At 34.6% G+C, this 12,742-nt stretch overlaps 1 protein-coding gene across 1 annotated transcript in view; it reads left to right on the top strand.

Moving 5' to 3' along the window:
* Nucleotides 1-12,742, top strand: part of PCSK5 (proprotein convertase subtilisin/kexin type 5) — a 272,056-nt gene that overhangs the window by 197,678 nt on the left and 61,636 nt on the right. Inside the window, exon 10 of the mRNA XM_004677562.2 lies at nt 10,680-10,783. Coding sequence (XP_004677619.1) covers nt 10,680-10,783 — 104 coding nt within the window. The remainder of the gene's footprint in view (nt 1-10,679; nt 10,784-12,742) is intronic.

The following is a 12,742-nucleotide window of genomic DNA, read 5'->3' as shown; positions in this document are numbered from 1 at the left end:
TAACAGCTATTGTTTTTATAAGTTTTTCATATTTCTAGTCTCTTTAATTCTCACTGTTGTAACTCATGACCTTGTTGTTTTCTGGAATATGTATATATGGCATCTGACAGTAGTAAAATTTATATAGCTATTGAATGTTTCATATTAGTTCAAGTTGGTCATAGTAAGTTCAGGTTTTGGAGTCTTGACTGCCTTGACTATATGCTTCTATTGAAATTACTTTCTGGGTAGTCTTGAACAACTAAAAATAATGCTTTTCATCTTGTTATATTCAATTACTTCATCTGAAATTTGGGGTAATCTAGAATCATTAGGTTGTTAGTATGATGAAATGAATTTATGTATATGGGAAGTATTCAAAATATTGAAGCTACTATCACAATACTATTAACATTAAATAATCAATATTTCTATCATATTAACTAAGCATTTTAAAATGTTAACTATCAAGTAAGTTTCCATGCCTAAATCTTCTGATATTCTCTGGATATCTTTTTTAAACTTTTTCTTTTGTAGCATTTGCTTATCTTTATTTTGCCTATGCAGCATTTGGATTTTATAAAGATTTAGTTAGGAATGGGGTTTGGTTTTTTTCTCACTACCAGTAGTTTCTTACATAAGAATTGTTGCTTTGATTTATAAGAATAATAGATTTCTTAATATTTTATGCTTAAATTTATGAAATAAATTTATTCTTTAATATGTAGTTGTTTTAGCTTTAGAGTATTTTATTTTATGTCTTTGTGTTTATTTTCCTAAGTGAGACTTAGTTTCTTTTACTGAATATCGTGTGTGTCCCTGTCTTAACATTATAGCAGCTCCCTATAAAATAGCACAGATAATAAATAGTCAGGCTTCTGAATCTGTAATTAGTTTGACCTTAAAAGTGGCCTCCCTCTTTGGAGGTCAATGTTGTAATTAAATTGTGATTAATTATAATTATAAATTAATTGTATAATTATTTTGTGAAATTAAATTCACAAAATAAGTCAGAAAAATTTGCAACTTTTCTCTGACGACACTTGAGATCATTGTCAAGTTTAAATGAAGGCCCTTTAAAAGCCTTCTTTGGGGTGGGGATTCTTTTATACTATTATTTAATTTATTCTTTTCATTTATATTCTCCAAAACAGTGTCCACTTCATAAATTTATCAAATGTACTAGCCAATTAGTACAAAGTTATATGTATGTGTAATATAACTGTATATTATATTTATTATTGTTTTTTTACTTGTAGTCATAATAGATAAAGATAAACTGGTCCTATAAAAATCTCTTAGGTTTTTCTAGCTGGCTTAATAGTTAGAATTTATTTCATTACTATTTTATTCGATGTTTTTGTTTTTATTCCCAAAAAGTCAGTTCTGGGATTTGTTGATCAGTAGTGCTGTTTTTCCCTTGTCTTTCTTAAATTTCATTAATGTCCTCCTTAGTATCACTGTTTGACCTTTTATCAACAAAGAACGAGTTATTGTTCATTTGCTCTACCTTTTACAGTAATGCTAGCTTTTAAAGAAGATACAAATTTACCTCTGTACATAGCTCTCACTACTTGCTTTTAGTTTCTAATATTTTAGCTTTCGCTTTAATAGAATGACAATGGAGAATAGTACTAGTAAGTGTTTAATATACTACTGAGATTTATTTTTAAATTTTTCTACCCTGAATTTTGGTGAGGCAACAAGAGCAGATAATCAACCATTCTAGTGAAATAGAATGGTTTTTCTATTAGGACAATTGTTGAGATTTCCTTTTGATCCAATATTTATTCAACTTTTCTTTCAGCATTCTTTATCTTACATCCTTACATCCTAAGGAAAAAAACACTCTCTATTGGATGTATCACTTAGTAATGTAGGTATAACAATTATGCAAATACTCCACTCTTTCTCCTGAAATAAGTGTATCAGATTATCTGAACATTAGTGTGAACATTAATCAGTTACTTATTTTTTTTTCTTAAAATATTTGATCCATACATTTTGTTGCCTATATTTCATGTTGCTTAATATTTAGTATAGGCAGTACCTCATCTTTAAGATAAATTGCAGATCATCCTTTTTAATGTTCTATTGTCTAAAATGTTATAATATCAAAAACTTGTTTGCCATGAAAATATCAAATATGTTCATGTATATTTTGTGTGAAAATATGTGAGGAAAAATATATCCCCATTCTTGTTTTTAATTTGGATATTTCACCTTTAGGTAACTCTAAATAGATATCTTAAATCTCTCATAAAAAGGGAATTTATGTCCTTTGATTTTATGTCATAAAATCTTAGATGCATTTACTTTACTCATTCCACCTGTATACATTTCTCCATCTTTGATATGAAATCTGGATTTATGCTGCTAAGTTATTTAGTTGATCTTTTTCTTACCATTATTTTTCTTTTCTTCTCCAAATAATGGTTTTATAACAATCATTAAATCATAACTTTCTTTTACAGCCATCATTAGTTTTTTTTTTACATCAACCACACCTTCTAGAGTTTTTAATGCCTACTTTGATTTTATTCAACTGAAATGGATCTTTAGATTTTTTTTGTTTGTTTTAATTTGGTTTTCAGAAAATATGTGTGTAGAGAGATAAGTCGGTATACATTTTTTTTTTAAGATTGATTTATGCATATAAAATTGGGGTATAGCCCTGAGCTGTGGGCGGGAGGGGATTAAGAGGATTCACCAGAGACAGAGTGGGGAGCAGAACAAGCAAATTGGTGAAGTATACTGCTGAGGGGAGCAGTGGGTGGGTCAGGAGATGTCTGCTGTGCCATGTGTGTCACCTCGCTGGCTGGGGATCGAACTCGTGCTGCAGTGGCTTCAGATAGTTTCATAGTGCTGCACTTTAATCCATTGTGCCACCAGGGAGAGCCCAGGTTAGTATACATTCTTAGTCCTATAAACATGTGCCTTCTACATTTATTCAGGAAGGACAAGAACTTAGTATAAAATTTTGGGGTTCATTTCCTTTCACTGTCTCTTAAAATTAGCTTTACAGAGCAAATCTTAATACAAAAATCCTGTTCTATTTTACTTTCTAAATTACTAATAACTGAATAACAGCATTTAGGATATTGTTTATTTGTAATGAAATAAAGATGAATCTAGAAAAATGCAGCTCTTACTATTTCCTGAAACATACTGACTCCTGTCAGCCTATCTGGGACATGTTTCATCAAATGTGACCTTGATGACTGGTGTTTAAGAGCTTGGACCCTATAGTCAGAAAGACCTAACTTAAAATCTCTGCTCTGCTTCTCACTATGACTTCGAAGGGGAAAGAAGTTCCTAAACTTTAGTTTTCCACGTCTTACATAAAAACAGAATGATAATATTGTCTACCTCATGGAGAGTTTGCGTTAGAATTTATACCGATTCTTGCTGTAGTTTGTGGGAGCTGAACCTCTGAAAAAAGGGACTTTGAAAATAACAGAATTAATACCTGAACTGTCTTTAAAATATAAAAAACTATTGTAGAGAATTTTGTGCCACCTTTTTACCCCATGAATATCTTAGGTCTTTAAGAAATAGAAGGGAACAGGTCTAAAGGGGTTTGTTACTTTTTTATATCTTTACTTTTTGGTAACAAACTATCTTTATTTTCTTAATCTAATGTTTGGGGGAAGTTAACAAGTTTATTTCAGATACCTCCATAGTTCTTTTAATAGAGTTTTGTTAATCTTAGTTGATTTTTTTCCTTGGTGGGTGTGTGTGCATAGTATGTAATTAAAAAAATATTTTGTTACTATTTATGTCTAATAATTAGGAAGACTGTGGAAGTGGATATTATAAACCAAGAATTTCTAAAATAGACAAAATGGCATTAACATTTTTAGTATCATTCAATAGCGTAGGTGGCAAATTGACTGGGTGTGGAAGGGATTGTTTGTATTCTTGGAGATTGTAACAAAACAAATCTGCTCTGTATTTGTGGAAAGGTTTTCCTCCATAATGTCTAGTCATTTTCATTTAAGTTTCCAATTAAGGCTGACCGATTGAAAATCCTTACTTAAAAATGTGCTTCTTAAGAAAATGTGTAGAAAGTATCATTTCATCCTTTGTTTAGAAAAAGCAATTTAGGATGATAATAATAATGACAGTGATACATCAAACTATTTGGTTGCCTGTCCAAGATTCAACTGTTGGCTTTTGAGGTGAGAACTCTGCAGATCCCTGAACTGTGTAGAAAAGTTTCAAAAACACTTCATTCTGACAGTTCACTTAAGTGAATCAGTCCTATAAAGCACTCCGCTATCAAAGAACGTTCATCATCCTCTACAACGTCACATCCAGCAGGAAGACCTTCCCACAAATACAGATTTGTTACAATCTCCAAGAATACAAACAATCCCACCCAGTCAGCTTGCCACCTACGCTTCTGAATGATACTAAAAACCTGATCTTTTTGACAGATCCTAGTTGCATTATCATTTCCCTAAGTGACAATATGCCAAGGTATTGGAAATGCCGTTTTGTTCATCTTTTACAGATGCTAGGAAACATACTATTAAAATCCAGGAATATTGAAGAAAACTTAGCTTAACTATGATAAGTGAGGAAATACTAGTGTAAATTCAGAAAGGGGTCCTTCTGAGTGCTTCCAGAGTGGTAGGTTGGTCAATATCAATAATCCATGATGACTGTTGTCTCTGGAAGCCTATCATGTGTCAGCGCCTTTATATTTATTACCTCACATTCTTCCAACCACCCTGCGTAGTGCTATTGTCACCACTTTTCAGCTGAGAAAACGTGTGTCCCAGAGAAGCTCAGTAAATTGTCCAGTGTTTTAAAACTATTAGGTATCTAGTCATGACTTACCCCAAATCTTCTTGTCCCTAAAGCAGTTTACAGTCTTGTGTGACCACAGGTTGTGCCAAAAACAAATTTATAAGAAATAGACAAAATGAGGTAGGGGATGGGGGACAGCGTTTTCCTGCAAGACCAAGGTCAATTAGCTTAGAAGTGTGTTTATTCATGACACGTGCTGAATAACTTCCAGAATGAGCAGAAAAGGGAAAGGGAACAGTATCCTCCAGCTTCTTTCCCAAACTTTTCATTTCTCACAGTTTGGTTGAGATAAGGGAAGAAGCTCTCATACTGTCACATTTATTTACTTCAAAAATTTTCAAAACTCAAGAGACAAAAATGAGGGTCATTAGATTCAAGGTTATGGGGTGAACAAAGAAAGAGAAAGGCCTTTAGAATGGCCAGAATTAGTCTTGGGGTATAGTCTCAATTGTTCAATGTGATTAAGTGTGCAGGAAGAGCTAGTGGAAAGTTCCGATACTGTGAATAGGTTCAAGTCCAACTGGGTTACCTCTGTCTAAGCACACAAAAGATGTTATGTTGTAAGAATTTAAGCAGCAAAGTATTTCAATGATATACCTATTGAGCTTGCATACAAATACCATGTGTTTATAAGTCTGCAGAAAACTTAATGGATGTCTCTTCATTGTAATGAAAATCCTACAGATAAGCCAGGATTCATAAAGGGAAGACATTTAAGTTTAAATTCTTTATAAATTTAAAGTTTAAATTTAAACTTTTTAAGTTTAAATTTTTCACTGTTAAGTAGGGACTACTTAGATGTGCTTAGAGCCCCAATTTCTCTACTTTAGGCTTAGTCTCCACTCAGGACTCAGCAAATGGTTTCATAAGAGAGTATAATAAAAATTTAAGTTAGATGGCTATGAACAGGTTTTCTCTTTTATCTTTTCTGCTTTGGTTGAGATGTGAATGGATCATAAGCAGTTGCCCAGGGGATACCAGTGCAAGCCACTTTTCTAAGCCTGGCAGTGTGAACTTTGTTTCTTCTTACTACAACCCAGTTTTCAACCCAGAACTTATGAATTCATCTAGAACACTACACAAAACAAAACAAATGCATTCCCATTAGCTATACACTCCTGCTCACAGTGGAACTAACAAACTGACCATTCTTTTGGGGTCTTCATTACCTGCCAAAAGATCAGTTTCCTTTGTTGAAGGGTCGGTACTTTGTTCTTGAATCATCATTGGCATGCGCTGGCTACAGCTGGAGTTAATGAGTTTACCAGTCTCAGCAGGTTTTAAACACTTTGGGCCTCATCTTGGTTGTTCCAGCTCATAAGGAATCCTTTCCCATAATTGCTGACTTATTTAGCATCTGTTCAATGACATTCATTTTCTGGCTACTTGTTCCCACTTCTATGTTACACAACCTTAAAACATTAAAAAAAGAAAGAAAGAAAAGGAAGGAAGGAAGGACACATTAAAGCAGGTGAGTTTTGTCTTGAATCTTTTGTCCTTTCTTTGGTATGTTAGATATAGAGGTGGCTGCTGAGTTTAGCAGTTTTCCTGACATGTGTGGATCATATGGTATTAGAGAAATCACTTATATTTAAAGAAGATAGTCTCATTCAGGAAACCGTTTTCATTATCTGGATTTTCTGTTGATCTTAATGTGATAAGGTGTGTATCGTTCATCCCTTTTATCAGTTGCCCATTAGCATCCTGCTTGTTGGGGGCTGGGGAGAAAGTTCTATTTTCCTTTTAATAAATGCATATGAGTCATTCACTCAAAGTTCAAAATTGATGCTTATCTGGAGGAGTCTCCAAGTTCACATATATTTTGAATGTTCACACATGTACAAAATTATCTAGCAAACTTGAGAGGAATTGTGTGTGTGTGTGTGTGTGTGTGTGTGTGTGTTTTAATTGCCAATTGTTGCATCTAGAAGCCCAACAAGAAGCACTACACAAAATATCTCCCTTGGGGTATGTCCTAGTTCTTCTAAACCTATTGTTGGAGCATTAAATACTTGAAGAAATCTGTAATACAGACACCAGGTAGTGATAGTGCTATGAGTCATTCTGCTTCTGCAGCGGCAAACTGGATGTGCTTGGAATGAGGTTCAGCTGAGGTTCCCTAACTGAAGAAGAATTAGCTAACCAGGTGGTAAGCCCATCAAAGCAGGGGCACATCAGACCAGGAGAAAAAGCTCATAAGTATAGTATTATGAAATATTAATAATGTGATGAAGCCTAACACATTAAAAAGATTTTTAAGTAGAAACAATCTAAATATCTACCGTTAGCTAAGTGTTGAAATAAATTAGCCACTAGTTAGAATATTACACACATAATAAAAATAAAATCACAAAGATTTCTAGTGCTGTGAAGAAATTATGAAAGTACTTTGAAAAATAAAAAAAAAAACAAGGTGTATGTGTCCATTTCAACCTCAAACTTTGTGGGTCTACCTGAAGAATCATTAAGTAGTGATGAACAGTATGTGCCTTGCACCACAGTGCCGCCGGTTTGAATGGTTGCTCCGCTTCTAACTACCTGTATGTGTTGAGTTGCTGTGTGTCAGTCTCGCTGTTTTGACTATGTGTCAAAACTCAGAGCCTCAGTTTTGTCATCTATGGAAAGGGAATAAAAATACAGCACATGATTTCTTAAGATTACACAACAATGATGTGTATACACCTTGCAGTGCCTGACCTTGGTACGGGCTTAACTGCGTTTGATGATTGTCATGAGTTCACTAAAGGCAGCAAAACTTCCTAACAGGAAATGGTCATATATATCTATAGCACTCCCCAGAAAAGCATATTTTATTGCTTTGAAAAGTCATAGGCAAATTAACTGTAAAATAATTATGTTTTACAAATGGTAGCCTTTTAGTTTCTGCTGTTATCTAAGGACAATTGTCTATTTTAGAAGTAGTGACACAGCTCCTTTAGACTTACGAGAATGGTGGTGGCTGAGGGAGAGAAACTCTCTTTAGCTCCAGGTCAGTTATGCTCTTGGCCTCACAGTTATCCTTGTGTCCAAGCTCTTAGGCTTGGCTTTCCTGTTGTTGGAGGTGAGAGGGGTCTGTTTTCACAGACCAGTAGAGTGTGGGTTCAGGGGAGTTTGCAGAGGGTTAAGTTTTAGGGGGTCCTTCTGTGGACTTGGCATTGGGGAGCTTAGCCTTCCCTTCTCTGCTTTCACTGTGCATCACCATATGTTTGATAGCTTGACAACTTCACTTCTAAATCATCTCTATAAGCATAAATATAAACAGGTTATAAAATGGGAATCTGAATTCCCCATATATAAAACTCCTCTTGGGATACTAGCAAAGTAACCTCTGACTGTTTCCTGAGCTAATTAGCTACCCTCCCACAGATAGTAATACACTGATACAAAATACATTGGTTTCCCTATTAGTTTCCTCACTTTATTCTGACGAAATTCAGGAAATGTGGAAATTAAATCATTCCTGAAGCTATGCTTTATCATATGTCAGAGTAAAATTATCCAAATGCCTCCTGTCCACATGTAGTTTCAATTTCCTGAAGTTAATTTCTTCATTCTAATTACAAACACTCCAAGAACTAGTTTTTTTTTTTTTCTTTTCTTTTTTTGCAACTCAGCAGGAGAGCAAGTAACTTATTTCATCAGGCTGAGTTGAATGCAGAAGGTTTCCAGAATCTGACTGAATACAAAGTATAAGATAAATGTCCACTAGTTTCTGCTATTGTTACTGAACTTTTAGTGCTTAAGGTCACTAGGAAAATGGTCTCCCAACGGTATGAACTTTGTGCCTAATATTTTTAAAGGAATCTTGCTCTATGATAGGTAACATAGGAAACGTGTTAGTTTTCTTTTTTCCCTAAAGGTAAGATAGAAAGGGTGAACATTTTAGACACATTTATTAAATCCAGGTGTACTTTGAAGTATCTTGGCTTTTTCTGATGAAAAATAAAAATATGTGTGTTCATCTGACAGGATTCTGCTATTCTCTTATTGCTTTTGCCCTCACCCAAATAATCATACTGGGAAAAGAGAAAGATGGTCAAACCTCAGGCAGAGGAGCTGGGACTTCTTATTTTGAAACTAGCATTGTGCATGAACCCTTGTTCCCTGATTGTTCTGAAAACAGTGCACTGAGTCTATTGAATTATCATGTAGATTCAGTATTATTCAGCAAAGGGTCAAATCATGCCTTTAAGAAGCAAACTGTCCCTGCCTCCTGCTATCTATCTCCCTTTCTTCAGTTTTTATCTTGTCAAATTCTAAATTTGGTTCCTAAGGAATATTATATCAAAACAAAGAAAAAGAATTTTGTTTTCATTACTCATATATTTAAAAGATGTGGTTAGGTTTTAATTTCCTTGGTATAATTCCTTTTAAAGCATTTTGACAAAATAATCTAGCTCCAGTCTTGGCATGATTGAAAAACTTTGAAAATAGCAAAATCTCACCTTTCATTTTAAAGTTGAGGGCACAACAAAAATGTATCAGAACTCAGTGGTGTGTTTTTCTCTCTGCATCCCCTTAATTTTCAAACCATCATATAGGAGCTGAGGCATCTAATTCAGCAAAATGTTATACTACCTGACACTTAATGGTTTATGCTACACCAGGAACAAAGTTAGCTGCTTGTCATTACTTTGATTCAATTATTTAAGTTCAAAGTAAAGGAGATATTACCATCCACATTCTCCATGGAGAAACTGAGACTCTGAGAAATTCATTTCACATAGGTAGGTAGAAAATGAAGCCAGAATCTGATCTCTGAGCTCTGTCTCATTAGGAGGTCACCTCCAAGAACATGTTTGGTGCGTGCCATGGGGAAATGTAATATAATGTGACTCATGTGCCATTTTATCAGTGAAAACTAGCAGTAATTAAGATACCAGCGTGTCTCTCTGACTGGGAGATGCCAGTGTTCAATCAGCCACAGAATCGACCTCATATCCTTGACACATCCCCCATATTCTGAACCATCCTTTACAATATCTAAAATGAAGATGGTGGAAAAGAAACTAACATCTAATAGTACAAACTGCATAATTGCTGTATTTCTTAATTTAAGAAAAGATTATACTTTGAGACTAAATTGAATAATTAGAATTTCATGCATACACTGAATCTAATGCCTGCTGATTTATACATATTCTTTGAAAAATAACAAAAGTCAATGACCGTGTATTTGGATTTGTTTTCTATATCTTTATGATTAACACTGAACTTCTTCAATGTTCTCCTGTTCAATATTTTCTTTGTGCACTTAATGATAGCAGCCATAGAAATAGGTATCCAGTAATCTAATATTTATAAATCCTTATTGCAAAATAAGAATATTTCCCCTTGGGCCCTGTGCTGTTTTCTCTTCCTCTAAGATCATGGAAAATAGGGAGTCGGTTTCAGATGAGACTTTTCCATCTCCCCCACATACATGCAGAATGCTAAACATTGCCAAGTTCTTTGATAAATTACAAATCAATTACCTAACTACCCAACTGAACAAGGATTGTTCTAGAGGCCTTCAATTTTTACTCTAGCTTACTGTAATTTTCTGATAATGATGAAAGCTTTTACAATGGGCAGAATTGGCATCCATCTTCTTGAAGCATCCAGAAATCCTCACCCTTTTAAAAGCAAAGTTACACTGACTGACTAATATCACATTATTTCTCCAATTTAAGGTTACATTTTCTCCCTCTTGCAAACTGATGTCACATCTCCACATGGAGAAAAGAGTGACATTTGGCATTTGTTCATCCCAAAACCAAATTGCTGACCTTTTGTTTTTAATACTTTGCCATCTTGCTTTCGCTTTTTTAATTTGCTTGTGACTCTCTGCTCCCCCATCTTTTTTTTTTTTTTGGTACAATGATTCTTACCTTGTCTTTCCCCAGTCCGTTTCTGACCTGGCGAGACGTGCAGCATGTTATTGTCAGGACTTCCCGTGCAGGACATTTGAACGCTAATGACTGGAAAACCAATGCTGCTGGTTTTAAGGGTGAGAACTTCTTTCATATTCTGTCACAGGCAAAATATTTTTATTTTTCCCCCTTTTTCAATGAGAACAGGAATAGAACCCCTCAAAAGAAACTTGCAATTTTGTGCTGACCCAGGAAGAACTTCATCTTTGAATAAATAGAAAGCAGATTTTTAAAAATTAAGATAACACACATAAGACTAATTTCCTTGACTTTCCATCATAGGTCAGTGTCTTAAAAGATCGACCAAGTTCCAAGTATAGAAGACATATAGGATTCCAAAGTAGTTTATTGTTTGCTATCATTATATCTGAGTGCTATTTATAACTATGTATTTCAAAAGTCCTGACCTTCTATAGGGATTACTTATAATTAAATAATAACTGGTATATCTTACTTGAGTGTAGTGCTGTCAGAGGCTAGGCTATTCTATAGTTTTTGTTTTTATTTTAAAACTTCCAAATAGAAAAGCAGGAATAACTCAAAGAGGTTATTTTATATATACTAATTTTTTTTTAAGATCTTTATTTATTTATGGATACAGAACTGGGGTACAGGCCAGAGGTGTGTAGGTCAGCTCCCTGGTGGGGGATCGAACTTGTACTGACACAGCTGCGGCTGCCTTTTTAGTGCTGCACTTTAACATGTTGCACCAACAGGGAGAACCCCTAAACTATAAATTCTTATGAAGTTATATAATGCACAGTTTTATGTACTTGTACATAGCATATAGTAAGTGCTGACTATTTCCCCCATGGCTGATCAGATTATAGTTCCCTTGCACTATTGTATTGGCAGTAGTCATTCTGTTTGTTGTCTAGGTAGGTAACATGTTATAATAAAGAGAATTATCTAATTTTATATAAGATGTCCTATAGTTTCATATAGTTATTGAAGTTTCAGAGGCCCTACCTTTTAATCTATTAATATAATTTTCAACAAAAATTACCTTGGTCTTACCTACAAACTTAATGTACGTCATCCCCCTACCCAATCCTGTCATCCTTTTATGCCCCAGTGGATGAGAAACAGTATTCCATAGCACAGGAACTGAAGTCCCAGACCCTAGAGCATTGTTAACATACTGAAAATTCCTGGACAAGTCATTGAATTTTTCTGGATCCTAACGTCCCCAATTAAACATCTTAGAAGTTACATAATATTGTCTCCATATAATACCTTGCATATTATTTTAACATATCCTTACTGGACTATACCCAGTGTATGCAGATTTTCATGCTCTAAGTGTGTATTTTAAAAACTATGTGCAAGTGGCTTATTCCAATATAATTTTTAGCCAACATTTATAAATGTCTCAGTTAAGATTGATTTTCACTACAGATGCCTCCATTTTTAGGAAAAGAACATCCTTCTGATTTTAAATATCAACACCTTTCTAAGCTTGCAAACTATAGAATGCCATAGTGCTCAATGAACTTTTAATCTAAAGATAAGCCAATACCTGCCTGGAGCTTATTTTCTGACACTTAACCTCAAAGATATTTGAAATTCCAGTTGTTCTAAAAATGTAGGCTATCGTTTTCTAAATGTGTGTTTCATTTTGATTAGCTTCTCCATGCGTCCTACACAGATCACAGCTGGGGGAGGTTCAGGAGGGGTAAAGGAGGGACCAACACAGACTGGCTGGTTCAACTCTGCAATCAGCTCTCAGGAGAAAGGTTCAGACGACATTGTGCATTGGCCTCCATGTAGCTGAGGAATCAACTTTAACCCAAATAAAAGTCTTAGTTTTACTGACTTCTTTTTGGCAACTTAAAAAGAGCAAATGGTTCTAATAAAAAAAGTGTACTCTTCTGAAAACCCCTGTTGGTTTTGGAGAAGGGGGTATAAAGGATTTAGAGAACATCAATAGATCCAAACCTGAGCCTGAAGAGGGCTGTACTCTGCTTCTGGCAAGAAAGAAATAGCATTTTACTCTTGCACGTGGCAATATTTAGTATAATATTTCACTCTTCTCT

Source organism: Condylura cristata, unplaced genomic scaffold (assembly GCF_000260355.1).
Source record: "Condylura cristata isolate star-nosed mole 26May11 unplaced genomic scaffold, ConCri1.0 scaffold00006, whole genome shotgun sequence".
Taxonomy (NCBI): domain Eukaryota; kingdom Metazoa; phylum Chordata; class Mammalia; order Eulipotyphla; family Talpidae; genus Condylura; species Condylura cristata.
Note: the sequence above shows the minus strand (reverse complement) of the source record. Positions and strands in the feature narration are given on the sequence as shown.